This window comes from Strix uralensis, chromosome 1 (assembly GCF_047716275.1).
Source record: "Strix uralensis isolate ZFMK-TIS-50842 chromosome 1, bStrUra1, whole genome shotgun sequence".
Classification (NCBI taxonomy): Eukaryota; Metazoa; Chordata; class Aves; order Strigiformes; family Strigidae; genus Strix; species Strix uralensis.
Genome location: NC_133972.1, coordinates 83,567,596 through 83,587,704, shown reverse-complemented (window position 1 = coordinate 83,587,704; position 20,109 = coordinate 83,567,596). Strand labels below are relative to the sequence as shown.

Here is a 20,109-nt window from a genome sequence, read left to right as displayed (position 1 = left end):
TATCTTGAAAATATCCTCTTCCTTACAAGATCTGGACACAATCTTCATGAGTCAGTAAAAAGAGATACAGGAAAAATGAGACCTGTGGCAAAATCTCAGTGTAGATCTCCTGGGACATCTGAGTTTTTCTGCCTATGACATGCTCTAGCATTACACCTTTTTCCCCCCCAACCGTTTCCAAGAGGAGTGGAATCATCAGTTGATCTGTGTTCTCAAAGATGCAATGCAAGGTCTCAGACTGCAAGTCCGAGGAGGGATGTCACTTAGCAGACAACACAGCCTCCACATAACTAGTGCAGGAACAGCTGGAACTAGTTGACAGCACCTCTGAATTTGAAAATGCACAGATCTTCACTCATCCTTTGCCATATAGATCCCTCTTCCTCTCCTCTTTTCTTCCCCCTTTGTGCTTTTGCATCACCGTTTGACAGGGTGGTTCCAAAGCCAGTCTGAACCTGCAGGTCTAATGTGGGAACAGGAGGCTGAACAGGATCTCGTAGCTGTTCTGACAGGCCTGTCAGCAGCAGGAGAAGCTGCAAATGGAAGCAGCAGTATCAAACTCCTTGGTGCCCAGCAGCCTTCTGGCATGCTTTTCTGGCTGAGGAGAGGAGAGAGCAGCTCACCCAGTAATATTTGGGTGCTCAGACAACCCTCACCTATAGTGTCTACTCTCATGCCTTCTAGGCACAGAGAAAGCACAGCCAGCACCGTGTATGCATCTGCCCTAGCAGGAAACATGCATATCTATGTACTATTTCTCTGTATCTCACGAGACACAGAAATTAAATCCAGCTTCTATGGGATACCACACAAAGGAAAAAAAAAAAGAGCCCCTTAGTTTTCTCTTCCCTGCTCTCTTAACAGAGGTCATGATGAGCACATTTCTCTGTAGAGCCTGGTGCTTGATGGTTCAAGGCAGAAACCTCACAAGGCATGCTAAAAGGAAGAAATAACAAGGATAAAAGGAAAAAAGTGGATTAGACACTAGCTTATAAGAAAAGGCAAAAGCCACAGTCTGTCAAGAGACGAAAAATAAAACACACACACCCCTCTTCAGTTTGGAGGACAAGGAGCCAGATCTAAGTATTTATTACTAGTGCAAAAATGTCTCTGCCCTCAGGTTCCTCGCCATCGAAAAAGTGGATAAACAAACTGTCACTTGAAAATATATCTTACATCTTTCTGTCAAGAAAACTTAAGCCAAGGATATCTCAGCATTTTTGTGTCCTCTGATATTTTGAGACAATCTCTTAGCAAGTGACTTAGCACACTACCTCACACAGTCCTTATTTTCACAAATCAAGTCATAAGCTTTACCCAAATCCTGACTGCATTATTTGACTTAATACTGTTAAGCCATTGCCTATCACACCAAGAGGAGAGAAAGAAGCTTCTAGTCTTGTAGATAATAGAGGAGCATGCTGCAACCTATTTGCCACATGCCACTTCTTACTGCCCATTCAAACACAGCACTTGCTATAATACAGTTCAGACAGGCAATTCACCTCTTCTGCAGACTCAGCCCAACTAGTAAACTATGTATCAAACTCGGATTTCTTATTTTCTTTCTATTTTTTTTTCTCCTTCTGTCACCACCCCCTAAACTAAACACAGAGCCAATAATGATACTGTCCAACCTCCAGTATGTCAGATTTTAAACTATCCCAGTAAGATAGTTTTTGTTTAAATAATTTGGAACCAACAACATAAAGCGGAGTGGATTCTTAAATAAGGACTCTTTTCAGATCCTTAACATAAAAGCACTAAAGATCCACCAAGCTACTCACTGACTGTTAAATACAAGTTGTCCACATGAACAGAGCAAGTAGAAAATTAGCACTGTCCTGGCTAGGCAGAGGGGGCTTCAGCGGACTTCAGAGCTTCTCACTTTATTAGATGTTGTATATTAGCAGTGAAGACAGTGAGCAGATGCAGGGGAGCAATCATTCTGAGAGACAAGAAGGCAGAGCCAGCAGACACCTTTCTTAAAGTCTAGGAGATTAAAGAAAGAGAAGCAGCAAGGACCTCATGACCGCAATTATTTTTCCAGAATAAAACGATTCAAACAGATTAGAAAAGGTTTTTTTTGGTTGGTTTGTTATTTTTTTTTCAGAAGCATCAGAGATAAAGTTCAGCTCCCGGCTGGTGGCAGATGGGATGAAGAGACCTTCTCTTTCTTTGTAGTTGCACCTATCAAAACACTACCAAGAAGTCCTGCTATCAGCTGCAAGTTCCTCACCAACAGTCATGTCAGTGTGAGGACTAAACCACTGCTACAGTGGCAGGGGTGCAAGACAGCTGCAATGACCCACTTAAGCCCAACCATGAGAGACAAGAAGCAGGCAGTTTATTTCACATGGGCTTTTCCCTCTCCAAGTTGATCCATAACTTGCTGACAAGACTTTTTTTTTTTTTCTTTTTTTTTTTGACTCATGCCACATAAGCTACATCCATAGCCCCAAGCTGGATCAGGTCCCTCAGAGCTTAACAGGAAGGTTGACATAATTAAGTGCAGTCCTCATTTTCCCAAAGTAATCTACATCTAAACTGCATTCCTCTGAAGCTATAATCTCTCAGCATTACTTATAAAGCAAAGAAACCCATACTTGTACCGCATTACAAAACAGTTCTTCATGAGAAATGTAACATTTCCCATTTATATTTTTCTTTCTTCACATATGCAATAAAACATAGACAAAATACTACATAGAATATGCCCCATTGGCAGGAATATTTTTTTAAGGATAATATAGTGTCAAGACAGGGAGCTCAAGGTACATTATTCATTTCTTTTAGAGACACCATCCTTCACTAATACTGTCAAGTCTGTTGGTTAAAATGAAGAAAATCTATTGGAAATGCATTTTCAATAAGCATCAATGGCCTCGGTAAGTATCTTTTACAGAAGAAAAAAAAATAGATGTGAATGTCTGCTATGTTTCTGGCCAATACATTTTTCAGCTAAACAGTGTTGTGTATTTTGTAATTTAAACTGTCAAAGTGGTGACTGTACAATTTGTCCATACATAAAAAATGATCCTTTTGCTTAGGGCAGGGGAATAAAGTGGAAGTTGTGTGGTCTAACTGACAGTATTTTGCATGGTATAGCAGTTATACATCATCTAAGATGGTACTAGCAGTCCTTAACATACTCTTTTACTAGTGATAATTTTTAAAGAGTCAAGAAATGCAATCAAGTCATTTCTGCTGTCACAGCACATACACCTACTGACTGCACAAATTAATTTATACAAGAGGTTTACCAGCCAGTCTCAGAATAACACCTTCTCATATCTTTACGTGCTACTTAAACATAGGAAACCCAAAACGCTCATCTTGACTTCATCGTATAATCATACTATGAAGACAAGTGGGATAATGATCAAGTCCCTTTTCCTCCTTTCCAAAATTTCATTTTCTATCTCTATTGAGGCATAACATGCTCTGCCAGACAATTAAACTGCAGCTACAGTACTTCCACTTGCTCTTGCACCAAAGTGGCTTTTGTAATTCAAACCATCTGTTTAAAATTATATGTTCAACATCTTAACTGAGCATTTTGGGGATTATAATAACAAATGACATCTGTTTTAAATTTTAAGTGTGGTTCAGTAAAGGACATCCAAACCTGAGGCAAAAAGCTCAAAGAATATTTAATTTTCTTTTTAACATCACTTGAAAATCAAAATTACTCTGCCTGCCTAGAAAAGTCTCTTTTGTCAAAACTTTTCAAGGGGAAATTTGACTATGGCCTGCAAGGCACCAACAAAACATGAAGTGTCCTAATATTTGAACATAGTGCAAAATCAGTTACCCCAATGTCAGCCTACACAATTTTCTCTGAATTATCCTGTAAACATGGAAAATCATATCCACAGTTCTCCCAGGCACAAAATCATATTCGAGAACAACACTGAAATAGGACACCATTGACAAAGAGAACAAAGGTAGTTCTTTAAGAAACGATGACTGCTTTGAGGCATGACAGAGAAAACAAGAGCATCACCCTTTGGTAACACTTGTTAGACAAGTGGAAAAAAAACGAAGAGTAGATATTCAGTATTATATCTGCTCAGTATGCAGGCAGCTAGAAATTCGGAACTCAGAAAAAGCAAAACCCAACAATAAACACTGAGTGGTTTCGCTGTGAATCAGCTATTTCACTGGGCAAAAGCATTTGGGGGGCCTATGCCTGTTTTCAAAAGGTATTTGTAAATCTTCTTGGGTATTTCCTGACTTACGAGTCATTCAGCAATACTCTATCAGCAAGTCTTCTTCAAGCACCACTGTTCTACAGTTTAACATATTTTCATCTCAATATGAACTGTTTAATTTTTTTTGCGCTGCCAGGAATATCATGCATTACTTGGATTTCTCTTTCTTGCAAAAACTAAGGATTTTTTTTTCTGTCATTGTTTTTTCTTGCCCCATTTGGAGATCTTGTAGACATATTTTTCATATTACAAGTTCTGTGGAATACTTTTGGGGAAAGAACATCAGCCTGAGTGTCTAACAGAACCCAGTCCACTGAATTCCATGCCTGGTAGTGTCAAGGGACAAGTGGCACTTAAGAGAATGCGAGCACATGGAAGACAGATTGCCACAGCAGTCTTGCTGTCTCATTGGAGCCCTCCCTGACAAACCAAGCCTGAAGGCCCCCCGAGATACTTTTAAAGAGATTTGTAATAAAGCACATGCATCAATACAAGCAACACAGTTCTTCCCTTCAGCAATAAAAGGGACAAGGATCAAACTCTTTGAAGTCATACAATAAATATTAACATAGACCATACAGGGAAAAGGATGGAAAAAGAACAACTTTCAGGTGCATTCTGCTTTGCAGAACCAGCCTGCAAATGTATTCTGTATACACACAGAGAAGAAGAAAACACCCTCTGACAAAACAAAAACAGTGCTTAAAATATGTTCCATAGAAGCTAGTATAAGAAAGGTTTAAAAAAGCTGACAGAAGTTGTTTTCCTTTTATTAAGTCACATTTTCTTATCGATACCAACCATTACAGATAAACAAGAATTATGTCAAACAGCAACAAGCCACATCTGTTGAATCTTGCACGTAAGCCTCTGAATGCCAAACTGCCAACAGCTTCAGTTTGAAGGAAAAAAAGGACTGCAAGACAACCTTCTAAGCACACAGCAATACTTTCAATGAAAGGAATACAGAAGTCAAATGATCAATTTGTAGGTTCCCATCCTTTCAAAAGCATTTTTAAAAAAAGAAGACTTTGGAGTTTTTGTGTTCAAAAGTGCTATTTAATTATGCTAGTCAGTTGAATATAATGTATGCTACTGCGTACTAGTCAACTGGCTAGCATAATTGATATTTTATATATCTTTACCTACCCAACTTCAGAGAAAAGTTGACACAGACAGAGGTAAGTTAAGTTTCCCACTGAGAAGAAAAACTCATTTAAAACCGGAGGTGAACATACCTAAGGAAAACAATCCAAATGGGAGACACATTATACGACACAACTCATCAGTGAGCAGAGCTCAGAGGAGGACCCTGTGAGCGCAGAGGGGAGCGACGGGCAGTGCCCTCCCGGGACACGCAGCCCCACCCTACCCCACTCCCACCAGCGGCAGGCGGGCGCTCTCCAGGGTCCTGAACTGCCCCGGGCCCCACGAAGCCGATCGTGCTCGTGGGTGCGACCCAAGTCCCTGGGAAACCCCACCCTGAAAACACGGTGTCAGGAAGTACTGCTTTGTCATAACGAAATGAGCGCAAGGGAGAAAATGCAGTGTCTTCAATCACTAAATGAAACAAACTATTTAAAAAAATGCAATTCACAGTATCATAGAATGGTTTGGGTTGGAAGGGACCCTAAATATCATCTAGTTCCAACCCCCCTGCCATGGGCAGGGACACCTTCCATAGATCAGGTTGCTCAGACTGTCAAGTTGTAAAGTGCAGAAAACCACTAAAAGAATGGATTACATCACCTTTAAGAGAGCATTCAACTTCTCAAGTAGTAATATAAGTATACACAGTATTTGTTCAAGGATACTCTGAGGTCTAGTAAGAAATCTTTATGCAAAGGAGTCACCTCCTCCTTAACTCTTCCACTAGCAGCCGTAGTTGCAAGGTGTTCACACAGAAAGCATTTTCCTAAGCTTGCATAAGACACAAACCCCACTCAAATTATCAGTTACTGAAGCCCAAAATACTTCCATTCACTTTAGAACAAAGTTCTTTTTGCTCCTACAGCAATCTCTAAGAAAGTAATTAACATTCATTATCACTTATGTCAACTTGTAAACACTCTCTGTTGAAACCCTGTGAGTTATATTTGTTTTTAAGACAAAGTCACTTTTCATTTCTACATGACACCTTAATTTTTCAGCTGCTGACTGACTGTAATAACTAACAGAAACAGGAAATGATTCCTGGAAACAACCAGTATTCTGCCTCTTTGCAATATGGGGCACTGCTGATTTAAAACTAAAGCTCCCCATCACTCAAACCTTTTGGAAAAAAAAAAATGGCAATAGTTTCATTGTAGAAAAAGAGCTCAGGGAGCAAGATAAAAACTGTTAGACAGAGATCCAGAAACCTGGAGAACACAGATGGGCAACATCTCTCCAGTTCTCATATTATGTCTTTCCCCCACAAATGAAGAATCATTTGTAGTTTCCTGATCTCTCTGCCGGCAAAAAGAGGGGAGCAATACAATATGGATAGGTAGAAGATTACAAAGATTATACAATTACTATTATGAGAGAGACACCAAATATAGTTTCACATCAAGAACGCAAAGGCAAAGTCCACCTATCTTAGTACCAAAGGACACAACCGTCTAGTTTTGAGATGACAGGAAGAGTCACTTCTGTGTAGCAGTTACTCCCCTGTATCCTATTATCTGTACAAATTTGCTTGTAATTAAAAGCATGTTTTTCCAAAATATTTAAGACTAGCAAGGGAAATACATTTTATCAGGCTTTGCTACAAAAATAGCTGACATGGGAGTAGCAGTTAGAAAAACAAGAGGTCTTCAGTCACAAATACTGCAAGGACAACTAAGCCAGTACAGCTGCAGAGAGCTGTCCTGTGGTCCTCTGCTCCCACCCTCTATTCCCATGTCAAACCTCTTCCTTGGGCTGGCACAGCCATCTGTACAACTGTATAGTCAAGCAGACCAGAGAATGAAATCAACCAGAAATAACCTCAAGGAAAAAAAGGAAGAGCAAAGCTAAATTTGCTGCAGTTTAGTTCCCCAGTCTAATTCCCAAAACAAACCTCTGAGTTGGCACCAGGACAAGACTTCATCTCCTCCCAACAACAGTGCTAAGTCAGCATGTTCAAAGCATGTCCTCGGACTCCTAACTTTGTTCTCCGAAGTCTGCATCTCACACTAGTTGTATTCCCTTCACTAACACCATAGTTTATTGCATGACTTCCTTCACAGGCCGTCTCAAACCTCTATCATATTTCCCCCTTATATTTGTACATGACTAAAGAACAGCAGGCTGTATAAGGAAAACAAGGGTTTTTCTGCCAAGCTGTGCAAATACTAAATTGAAGAGGAATTAGGTGAATCAGACAACCCTCAAAAGCACAGAGCAGGAGCATGGAGTCAGCACAGCAACGTCTCTGCAGGTTGGCCAATGCTTCTGCAGCAACGGGAATAAACAAGACCTTTTCAATGTCAGGCATTAAAAAACAGCCCAAGTTTTGACCTCCACAAAGATCCAATAAAAGGCACCTTAACAAATTCAGGCAAACAGCTTTTCATTAATTTAGTACCTTTAGATCTTCAGAGGTCAAGAACGACTTTACAATGATCATTTCCATGCTTTGCTTTAGTGCACTGTTTCCCTTCCCCATCTACACTGTCCTTTACCATGGTGAGGCATGGCAAGGCACACCATCTTAGAGTGGTCTGTTACCCTCTACAGCAGCTTTCTGTGCAGCCTGCATTTCCAGACCACACTCTCCATCTTCCCGACTAGGGAGAATGAAGCCCAAGCAATTCAATATTCTAGTGTTTGTGGTGTCATAAAAGGCCATCTCTTTTACTCACAAATTATGTCTCCTCACCCAACTGTACAGCATTTTCTCACAAAAACATAATACACACACCAAGCTTGAACAAGTTTTCTGAAATACTCCTTAGGCTCTCTGAGTGTGTTTGCTCACTGTATTTTTGATGATGGGCTTCCAAATAGCCATTGTTCAGAGTAATGCTTCAAAACAACAGTTTTAGAGGTAGAAAAACACAGCCAAACTTTGATTCAAAGGGATTTGGGGGGTTTGTTCTGTTTAATTTAGGTCCTTATCTGACTTCATGGGACATCACCACGTTTTTGGTGAGACTGAAAATATTTCCAAGAGCCCCTTGACACTGCTGTACTCATTTTTCTTCAAATTCCAATTTAACAAACATTTTCTAAAACCAGTTTCTCTGGGTAAAGTTACATCTGTACTTAACATGCAAGTAACTATTAACTACTGATATAAGCTATTCTCGTTAAAAAACATGCCCTTAAAACCTGGAGGTACAGTTCCAGAGAAATGGCAGAGGTCTTTAAGCACAAACTACCAACATCATTCAAGGTTTGACACTTTCCTTGTCCAGTTTTCTTCTCAGGTCTCTCAAAACAATACCCCTTTGGTATACCATAAGTAACTGTTTTTAAGCATATTGTTAAAAGCACATTTCTCTCCCTAGAGTCTTCAGCTCTGGAATACACATTTCAGTTGGGTTAACTTTATCCCAGCCACGCATAAACTATTTTGGAGCAACTGAGTGACATCTGTAAATATTTCAGTTTCATAAACCCGAACAAACCTCTTTTGAAGTACTTAAACAGAGGAATACTTTTACTTTATTTCAGGTGAGGAAGAGTGAAAAAAGTTAGTCCTTACTGTAACAGCACACAGAAGCCGGCAGAAATGAGTCCCTTAAAATAAAGGCAGAATTTAGCGTTTGAACGACCTTCGAACTTCAAGTCACTTGTAAACACTGACGATCGCCGCTAGAGGCTGCCACAGGACATCAGTAAGTTTTTCCCTCCATTTTAAGGGAAGCGGCACAACACCGGCATATCAACTATTATCAAGTCGATACTTAACATGCCTTAACTCTCCAAAAAGTAAAGGAAAAAGGAAAAGATTTCTTTAAGGATTCTTAATTCCACCGGAGCACCGAAAGGAAAATATTTTTGTTGTTATTTTTATTGGGGTCTGAGTCAAATTTTAAAGCATTTTCAATATACCACCATTTTACTTTATGCTAGAACCAGTTCACACTCCACAACTCTTTTCGTATATCGACAACATAAAACTGTAAATTAGCAAAAAGCCTCGAAGTTTATTATACAACAGAATGCAAAATTGATTACACTATTTACAAAAATGTATGCAACTTAAAAGCAAAAGGAAGGCACCAGTCTTTTATAGCATAGTATTATGATATGAACAGAATAGTCTGCAGTCTCAGTACTGAATTGTTTCTAGATGCCGGTATCATTGCAAAATATTACTAATTTATTACCAAGATTTCAGCCCCAATTTTGCTCTCAGTAAGGCAAATAACTCCTAGTGAGACAAACAGAGCTCCTGTTAATGAGAATGAGGCATTATTTTCAAATAAACAAAACAGAAACCAAGACTGACCCTGCTCTTGATCATTTCTAGCGAACTGAACTTCTTTCAGTAGCAAACACTACATGTTGCTACACTGGCTTCAAGTTTCTTACCAGGTAACACACAAGGCAACACCATCATCATCATTTTAAAAGGGATAGCGTCACACTTCCAGGTACACAACTTACTACCACCCGCACTTGCGCCCTCCCTCGTTTAAGGCCTATCACGCACACCTGATGCTGGACGATAGCTCTCGCCCACTGGGGCAGCGGGGATCAGGCCACTCAAGCACTCGCCCCGGCCCGGGAACCCCACACTGTCCCGGCCAACGCAACCAGGGCACCGGGCCGGCCGACGGGAGCCTTAGGGCCTGGACCCCAGTCCGGGCCCTAGAGCCGAGCCCCGCACCCCTCCTCGCCCCAACAGCGCCCTTACACCCTCGGCTGTGCGGCCACCACGAGGCCCGCAGACCGGCCGAAGCCCCCCCAAAGGCCGGGGGGCGCAGGCCCGTGCCCACCCCCAGAACCGGGGAACCGACCCGACCCCGTGGAACCGTCCCCACGGGGAGCGGCCAGCGCGCACGCGCCAGGACTCACTGATCGCCCCTGCCGCCAGGCCCGGCAATTTCCGCTTCCGCCCGGCCAGTCCCGCTCCCGGCCACGCCCCGGCCACGCCCCGCCGCCTCCCTCAGGCCCCGCCCACAGCTGCCGCCCGTCTCCCGCGCGAAGGGAGCGGGCCCGCAGGGGGCGGGCCCCGGTGCCGGGGCGTTGCTCGCCGTTGGCCGTGGGAACTCTCGCGAGAGCTCGATCCGGAAGCGGTAGTGGGGCCGGTGGGAGGTGGCTGAGGGGGCGGCGGCAGCGGCGGGAGGGAGGGAGCTGCTGTTGCCGCCGCCGGCGCCCGCAGCAGCGAAGAGGGCTGGCAGCGGCCCCGGCCTCAGCCCCGGCCCCGGCAGAAGCGGCCGCGGCGGTGGCGGTTCCGCGCAGCCTTTGCTGAGGTAGCGCCTTGGCAGTAATCGTGCCGTGTCGGCCTGTAAGATGGCGGCGGCGGGCGGGGGCAGCAGCGTGAACCCCTTCCTCAGCGACTCCGAGGAGGACGAGCCCGAGGAGTCCAGGCCCGGCGGCGGCGGTGGCAGCAGCAGCAGCAACGAGCCGGGCGGGCCGACGTACCCCCCGCTGCAGCAGCAGCAGGAGGCGGCGGTGGCAGCCGCGGGGAGCCCCGAGGAGCTGCCGGGCTTGCGTGCGGCGGCGCCGGGCGATGCCGGCGGCGGGGCGGGGGCGGGCGGCGGGGCCGGCGCCAGCCCCGGCGCGGGGGAGCCGCCGCGGGTGGCGATGGACGCGATCGCGGCGCAGCTGCTGCGGGACCAGTTCTTGCTGACGGCGCTGGAGCTGCACACGGAGCTGCTGGAGAGCGGCCGGGAGCTGCCCCGGCTTCGCGATTTCTTCTCCAACCCGGGCAACTTCGAGCGGCAGAGCGGCACACCGCCCGCCGGCGGGGCCCTGGGCGGCCTGGGCGGCAGCGTGCTCGGGGGAGCAGGCGGCAGGGAGCCCGGCTCCGGGCAGCTCAGTAAGTAACCCTGGCGCGGGGGAGCGGGGGCCAGGCCGGGCCGGGGGCGGGCGGTGCCGGGGGGCGGCGGTGCCCGGGGGGGGCTCTGGGGAGCGGTGGCAGCCGCCGCTGGGCTGGGCGGGGATGCCTCACGGTGCGGCCCTGCCGGTGCGTCTCGGTAGGGAGGCTGGGTGGCCGGGAAGGGCGTTCTGCGGCGCGTCTCGCTTTCTGTAACCTGCATGTAGGACTGGGGGAGGTTGTAGGAGCGGAGCAGCCGGGGACTGAGAAGATGGAGTGCCAGGACCGGTGATAGCTCGGTCCCGCTCATGTGCCTTTTGGAGCATCAGTCTTCCTGTGAAGGTCATGCATGTGCCAAATGCTGAAGAAATGAGAGGAATGGAAATTTCAGCCTTAATTTTCACCTGTCTTGGGTTTTTTTGTGCCTTCTTTAGCGCCTACTGTCAAGAGATGTTGTATGCTGCTAGGAGAAAGAGTTGGGTGTTAAGCTATAGCTATGACATTTAAAGTCTGAAAATTGTCAAAAACGGGATGTCAGAAGCCAGCATGCTATTTCTGCTGATGCACTGGAAGGGTGAAGTCATCCAAGGATAGGGCTGAGTTTCACAGGTCACGCACAACTAATACAGTGTTTCCCATAATTAATGCTCGCATGTTTACCAAGCGCCTGCAGTCTTTGGCTAACCATTTTGGGATTTGAAGTTGGGGAGTGTTAAGTATACTGGGTTAGTATAGCTTTTGGGAGAAAAAGCAGTGCAGATATTTAGAAAATCATCACGTAGCTGGCCTTAAAAGCTTTTGAGTTTTAATAGTAGAGCAGATGGCTTAGAATAAAATTACTTGTGTGTCTTATCAATGTTACTGTCAAGAAATGTAGAGTTCTAAAAAGAAGGTAGCTTCTGGAAGTGGCTTTAAGAGGAAGAAGCTGCCCAGCCACCTGACTTTTGAGGACTTAATGAACTCATGGGAAGGTATTGAAATGAAAGGAGTTGTAGCTAGTAGACAGTTGAAAAACTTATTTGTGTGTATTCTAAGACACCTAAAGGCATTTTGTAAATAGTTCCATTTTGTTGTTTCTTTCTAAAAAGTTTCTAATGTTGCTAAGACATGCAGTTAGAATTAAAATTTGGAAATAACTAATGCTATCTAGGTGCTGGGATAATAGGAGACATCTAAACTTGTTATTGCTTTTCAGTATCTTTTAAAAATGGTATGGATTTTTTTAAAATTCATGCTGTGTTGTTTATATTATGGTTACATTGTTCATGCATACTTAGAATTTCATAATTGGCTTTGTCCAGCTGAGAGCTTAAGTGTGGTCTTCTTCATGATAAGATTGGTGAATGTTGGAAAAACTTGTGTTTTGAGGCCTTGAAGTGATATAAATTTCTGTTTCATTAAAAGCAGCTCCTTGGGGATTCCAGTCAATTCATTGGATTGATTAAACATTTTGTTAACATGATATGTTAACATGATATGTTGTTTCCAGTTATTGTTAATGTACACAGTAGAATTAGAAGAACATCAGCCTGTGTAACTGTTGTTATGCATGCAAAAAAAATGACCTCTTGCAATCCTAGACCAATGTACACTTCTGTGAGAACATCTTAATGATTATTGTGCTGACCTGCTGAATGATAGATGGCAATGGAACATCACTATTAAAAAAAAAAGGGGGGGGGGAGAGAGGAGGGGGGACTGAAACTTGTTTTGGAGCAGTTTAATAATACTGAGGTGTGCTATAATTAAGTGTCACACTAGTTCTTAGGTTAAAGGTTAAGTGTAAGTGTCTTGAAATCTGTTACCTATAACATGTTAGAGTGTGCTTTTCAATGGATTTTTTTGTCTCCGCAGTGGTTCAAAAGGCAGTTCACATTGACATTGAAAAGTGACAGATGCAGAACAATGCAAAAAAATGTGTTTTTATATAGCTCAAGTAGATTTTTAAAACTTATTACCATCGGGCTTCCTTGCAGTCTGGAGTCTAGCATTGAGCTAGCAATTGTGACAGTGCTGTTCAGCCTGATTCTGGTCAACTAGAGCCGATAGTCTCATGCCTCTGAATTTACGCCAATTTCCAAATGTTAAAAAATAGATTGCAGAAGACTCTGATGGGCTGAAAATTATATGGTCTTTGCAAGAGTTCTTCTCACTTTCCTCTTAAGCATCTGGTATTATTGCATTTAGGTAGAGGACTAAGCCACGGGTTGGATCCAACAGTAAGTCTGAATAGTTTCCTGAGTTAGTTGGAAAGTTCAGTTTTGTTGAGAGGTCCAGTCTGTTCTGCCCTCATTTGTGGATCCTCACATGGAGATTTGTAGAGGATGTACGTGAGAGTAGTGCAGGTACCTTCTCTCGCTTTAACATGCCAAAAAGTATTTGAGAATAAACAAATAGTTTTCTTTATAGAAACTACTGATGTAGAGAGCAGCAGAGTTTGGCATGATTGTCATTTCAAGGCCACTTGAATTTTATGCCTCAGTGAAAAAAAATTTCTTACTGTGGTCAGTTTTAAAAAAGAAAGCTTTTTATTTCTGTTGATATCTAAAGTCAGAATTTTTTCTCAGCACTAGCTTTGCACCTGCTTCTCCCTCCCCCCAAGTTAGATAAAGTTCTATGGTTTTACACTGAGGTTTTTGATAATTTGAATGGATGCAGAAAAAGCGTGACTGGCAATTCTTATTGAATGTGAAGTATGTTTGGAATGCTGCCTGAGAATTTTCACAGAGTGATGGAAAGCTTTCATACTGTGTGTTCCTATACAGAATGGGAGAATTTCAGTGCAAGCGTTCACTGGCATTTCTCAGAATCCTTTTAGGCAAGCTAAACTATGAGTACATGCTGGAATTTCTTTTGGTTTTTCTTATCTTTCTCTTTATAGACTGCTATAAAGAGATTTTGATGAAGTATCAGGATTTAAACAACTAGCATCATGTGGTCAGCTAGTGACTTAGAAGCCGTTTTGTCTTTGAACCATGCTTCAGAGCACTTAGTTACAAAAGCAAATGATAGTCAGATGACTAGGATTTCTTAGTTTTTTGCAAAACCACCCATTTTCCAGCAGCTGCAAACAGAGATTAAGTATACTGTAATGACAAATATGAAAATGTACATTGTGTTTATCAACTTTGCTCTTCTAGTTTGAAGCAAATCCACTTTGTGAAGGAATCAACACTGTTTCTTTAGAGGCACAGCACTTGTGTACAGTCATCCTTCATGTCTGGTATCTCCGCTAGATCTTCCCAAACTTCTATGACAGCTTCTTCCACTGGTTTCAATATCAGTAGCTCCACATCTGCTAGACCGTTTTGATGCCACTTTTCTAATGCTACTCATGTGAGTGGTATGATTTGGAAATCCCTCCTTCATATGGTATTCCAGATCTTTCACAAGGCTTTGGTTAGCACCTACATATTAAATCTAAATGTGTCCCCTTCCCTATCACCTTAGCATAAGAAAGTACAGTACAAATTGAGACAGTTGAAATTTAGAAATAAAACTGTGGCTCAAATGTCTCATCCCTGTTCCTGAACCTCAGATGTTTTCCCATATATACATATGACCATAACTCAAGCTTGAGCATAGTGGGTGAAGAAATCTTTTTTTTAATCTGATTGACGTATGATGCCCACTGATTGCTATGCCTGAAAGGATGTAGTTTACACTGTTAGAAGTAACTTTAGTCTTAAAATCTGCAATTTACTTTTTGTTTATGACTACAAAAGCTCAACATTCTCAAAATTTGAAATAGTTTTAATGAAAATTGAACATTTATGTTATGCTTATGTTTGTCAGGAGATTATTTGTTTCTAGGTATTTCTGAAATAAAGTTGTTTATAACTTTCTGGGAACTTGATTCCAGTTATATTAAGCTAATTTGTGAGTACAAAAATATAAAGTATTACTGATTCTTTGTATTAAGATCCTGGCTTTGTTTATGATTTGGGATTCTTTTTTGTTTGTTTCTGATATTGTAAAGTACCTCTCCAGTTTTGCTTGTAGCCTTTGAAATTCAGATAGGTCCTTCTGGAAAAAGCTATGTGGGAAGAGTGTATTGATTATGCTTTTGTGAGAAAAGGATGTCTTGGTAACAGCTCTCAATCCTGAGTTACAGACCTTGTGACTATGTGCAGGCCCTTGTCATGATCAGTGTTTCACCAGATTTTTGTTTTATATGAATATATAGCAGAACAGGGCTACCTCAAACCAGTTAATTGTATCTCATCTTAAATGGCAGTTTAAATAAGATAGGAGATTGGGAAGAAGACAAATAACTTCTAATGACTATTTCTTTGGTTGTTAGGTGTTTTGTTGTTGTCAGCTCAAGTCTTTAGCTTGTTACTTTCTGAAAGTAAGCAAAAAATATACAGTCTTGTTGGCTACCTCTCCAGATGTTGTGAGGTGGAATGATGACTTGTGGGTGAGACAGTGGTTCTGCTACCTGATTTGGGAAATGTGCTCCTCAGCAAGGACAGGAAGGAAAGTTGTGGATAAATACATAATCAAAGCTGCTGTTATCAGCAGATGTGAGATACTGAATGTTGCCTCTTTAAAAGAGGTACAGAAAACACTTGAAAAAGTAAGAGGTTTGTATGGGATGCTGAAGGAAAGGGGAGCCAAGTTCTCTGCAGACCTGCCAGAAAACACTAATGCCTGGATGAAACCTGAGAGCTTTCATAGTGCTCTGATGCTAGCTTTACTGATCGAGAAGTCATTAACTTTCTCTAGTTGTGACTGCTTTAAACCCCCCTGATTTTACTGACACTGGTATTTCTGTAAAGTTTTCTGTGAGATGCTCTTCATAGCATAAGAGTTTCTTGGTTTAAGACTTCTGCAAACTGTTGCGACTTGTCAAATGAGTGAAACCAGGTCTGCTGGAAGCTGTTTCTGAGGGATGAGTGGATAGTTTAAGCTTTGCCTGATACCTGTGTTGGGGTGATTTGGGATGTAATGGTAGGTAGTTCAGAAGACAGGTTAGTCCCATAAGGGTATAACTACACAAAGAAATAGCAAGATAAGGTAGCATGAAATAAGCGTAACATTGATGGGCAAAGAAGGACACACTAGTAGCCACTAGTACTAGGCAAACAAATGTCAAGTTATCACAGACTAGCAAGCGTACCATATGTCCACGTTATATTTTACCTTGTAGTAACTTGTGTGTTTTTGTTCTCTTAGGATGTTTACAGATGTGCTATGGGGAATTTAGCTGCTCTAGCCCTGACTTTTTTCTGATCCTGAGCCAGAGTTACTGTTACTTTTCTTTGTTGGGGAAGGCAGAAGTGAACCTCTATATATAGGCACTGTAGCTAGTTCAGTTATACTTGAGTTTAACCATGTCTTGGTTGAAAGCTTCAGCAAAGTGAGCAGACCTTGTGCTGAAGCAGCACACGTTTCCTTCTGACAGTTTTGCTGTTAGGGAAAGGACAGATTTTTTGTGAGGGGGGAGAGAAAGAGGGAAACAGCAATAAGATTAGCTAGAGCTTTGCATTTCAGAACTAACCATTGGAAGCTTCTTGAAGCTCCCCTGTACATAATTTCAATTCCATATAAGTTATATTGAGTTTCCTGTGGCTTTTATTCCTCTGAGAATTATCTTTTTCTTGACGAAAGATGTGACTCGTAAATTCTGTTCAGCTGAGAAGGCGCTTGCTAGAAATTTTATACAAGATTCATGACCTGATATAAAAAGATATGTCTAGTATTTGCGGACAAGTCATGATCAAGTAGATACTGATTATCAGCTGTGTTGGAAGCTGATCTGTGTGCAGTCCATCATCTCTGTTAATTTAAAATTTGTAAATACTGGACTTTTATGTTCTATAAACTCAGAATTAATGAAAATATGGAAAAAATCTTTGAGGAAGTTCTCATACTTTCAAACTAAAGTCAGATTTGTTACAGATTCTGAGTTAGGTAGTTTATATACATGGAACTACTTAAAATATCACAGCAAAAGTCTCTTTCCTATCAGTATATAAAGATAAGTCATAAAACCGTATGCTGTTGTGTGTTCAGAGGTCTCTATCTTCAATGTATTATTTGTATTTGGTTTTCTAGTGTATTGTAAAGATGCGGGTTTGAGAAACTGACTTGAATTCTCCTCTAGTATAGGCTGAAACTTTTATTCAGTAAAGGTTGTAGGCCTTGTATTTTTATTTATGATGCATATGCCTGAGACGTGGCACAAAATATGTTGAGTTTATTGGACGAAAGTAAAAAAAAAAAAAAATTCGTAAAGATTTTTTTTTTTAAGACAAACCTAGCTGGAAAAGCCCTTGAGAAATACTGAACTCTTTCCCCTGGTGCACCATAGGGGAGAGGCAATTTACTTCTTCCCTTCCTGCAATATAACGCTGCGTGGTGGTGATGCAACTGATTACTTTGCTGTTGAATTGAAGGAAATACTGTTACGTAAAAACCACAGAATAAAAATTTTTTGTTTATATAACAAGTACTTTTTCATCTTAGTTTGATGTTGGAGGAGAGAGTATCAACTGTTTTGTCATTTGGCAAAACTGTTGGAGGAAGAGAAATCATGGCAGAAATGATCACAGAATCACAGCATGGTTGAGGTTGGCAGGGACCTCTGGAGGTCTCTGGTCCAATCCCCCTGCTCTAGCAGGACCACCTACACAACCACTACAGCCAGTTCCCCAGGACCATGTCCACACAACTTTTAAATATTTCCAAGGAGGGAGACTTTACCACCGCTCTGGGCAACCTGTGCCAGTGCTCAGTCAGCAGTAGCTTTCTCAGTAGAAAAAGTGTTTCCTGATGTTTGGAGGGTACCTCCTGTGTTTCAGTTTGTGCCCATTGCCTCTGGTCCCATCACTGGGCACCACTGAGAAGAGCCTGGCTCCATCTTTGCACCCTCCCTTCAGGTATTTATACACATTGATGAGATCCTCACTGAGCCTGCCCTTCTCCAGGCTGAACAGCCCCAGCTCTCTCGATCTCTCCTCATAGGAGAGATGCTTCAGTCTCTAGTTGCTAGGTGGTTTGGTTTTTTTTCTTTAAATATTCTTTTAATTCTTTATAGAATCTATGTGGACACACATTGTTAAAACTTAACTGGAAAATTTACTGCTGTCCTGAGATGAATATAGAAATCGGGGAAAGGGGACCACACTAGAATAGAAATATGAAGAAAACTGAGAGAACACAATGGTTGAGAATTAAGATGGGTATTATCTATACACCTTAAGTAGTCCCTCAGCAAAGATAGCCACTTGAGGACTAGATTGGTATAATTTTGCTTAATGGCAGATAGTATAACAGAAAGCTGCGTTACTGTGGAGAATGGAAAAATCCTTGTAATGCAAGTTAATTGATACAGTTTAGGAAATGCAGTGCTGCAACATTGAGCATATGGAGTTAATTTGATGCTGTTGATGCTTTCTGATTTCTGCTGAACACAGCGGGGGTCTTGAGCTGGAAGAAGTACCTCCGTGCTGTGCTTCTCCCTTAGCTTTTTGGTTTGGGAAGCTCTGGTAGCTCAAGCACACAGCAGCACATATGGAGGGAGCCAGGCTGGGTTTGATGCTTTCCTCATATGGCCCTGGACCTCAGCATTCACTGCAGCAACATTCAAATGGCTTTGTGCAGGGCCAGCTTAATTATTCAGACGTGACTAATTTGGATACTGCCTGAGTCTGTCTATGCAGTAAGTCCCCCACAAAAGCAGTATGTTATCATATTGCTCTCCATGAAATCAGCTCAGGTGCATCTGTATCTTAACCCAATTCACTGAGTGTGAGCATGTCATTTCTGTGCTAGGGTGCAAGATCTATCTATTTTCTACCTGTAGTTTCATGAGCTTCTGCTGTGTGCCTCTCATGGGAGTGAGGGTTATATCTTTTTACTGCAATGTATCTGCAAAGTGTCTGCTTTACATATCTAGTGGTTGGGTTTGGTTTTTTTTTCCCTGCTGTTCTTGGCCAACAAGCATAGGTTAGTTTTCTCCAAGTAGCTTTAGAGTTTTTACCCTCATATATTCTATGAATTTTCATAGCTTGTTAGTAATATGAAGTAGGTAAATGCATTGATCTTCTGTTTTCAATCTGGTTTGGACTGCCCATCATGGACTAGTATTATCTGATCATCTTGAATGTTTGTTCTAGGTAGTTTGTAAGTGGATTGCTCCGATAGCTTGAAAGTTAATTTTATCCTAGTAGCTTAACTTAGTTTCCTTTTCATTTGATGATGGTTCTGAGGACTTCTTTTCGGAACGTACCGACTTTGAAAATTCAGCAGGTCTCATTGTGTAAGAACATCTGGGAGAGAGCAAAAGAGGCACTTGCAGTTGCAAAATAAGGTTGATAGGTGCTTCCAGTTTAGTGCCTGATGCAATTAATTATTTAAAGACTCTTAGTTCCATCTCAGAGTTACCACAGCAATGTGGAATGTGTTGATCTGGTACAATTTGCTCTGCAAGTTCAAATTGGTTTACAAAGTTAATACATAAGTCTGTTTCTACCATAAAGTTTTTATGCTCGATCACATATCTGCTGCATTGGATCAAGTTCTGCTTGGCTGGCTGATCCAGCATTGGTAAGCTTGGAACAAGTTGTAACGTAGCAGAAGTTTTAAATGCAGCAGCCATTTAAGATTTGTCAAAGTAATATTGCTCCAGAGTTGTCTTGTGAAATTTGGTAAGGCTTAACGAAATTTGCGGTGTCGTTTATGGGGTATTAAATAGTTTGATTCATTTATTCATATGTATTGCACAACATATCTATTTCAGCTGCTACATAATACAGCCACAAATACAAACTGTGAATTGATGATCACTTGTTAAAGTGTTAATGATGTCTGATTCTTTGATTTAATGTCAAAAGGACTCCATTACAGCTCTTCAGGTTTCTACATTATTCCACATCTGTGAATGCTATCCCTCTTGCAAGTTGGTTTATTCACATATGCATATGTGCAGTACAG

At 42.0% G+C, this 20,109-nt stretch overlaps 2 protein-coding genes across 10 annotated transcripts in view; one reads left to right on the top strand and one right to left on the bottom strand.

Annotated features, from left to right (window-relative positions):
- The window catches only part of PIGN (phosphatidylinositol glycan anchor biosynthesis class N), a 111,335-nt gene extending 101,055 nt beyond the window's left edge, over positions 1-10,280 (bottom strand). For 2 of the 4 annotated variants that reach the window (XR_012629524.1, XM_074873660.1), the window contains exon 1: positions 10,206-10,280. The gene's annotated coding sequence lies outside the window, so the exon portion shown is untranslated. The other 2 variants (XM_074873679.1, XM_074873689.1) reach the window with 2 other exon arrangements.
- A 161-nt stretch (positions 10,281-10,441) lies between these two features.
- RELCH (RAB11 binding and LisH domain, coiled-coil and HEAT repeat containing) overlaps positions 10,442-20,109 on the top strand; it is an 83,237-nt gene continuing 73,569 nt past the window's right edge. For all 6 annotated transcript variants that reach the window (XR_012629518.1, XR_012629519.1, XM_074873621.1 and 3 more), the window contains exon 1: positions 10,442-11,172. Coding sequence is in view for 4 of the 6 variants with exons in the window: in XM_074873621.1 (XP_074729722.1) it covers positions 10,644-11,172 (529 nt within the window). In the remaining 2 variants the exon portion in view is untranslated. The remainder of the gene's footprint in view (positions 11,173-20,109) is intronic.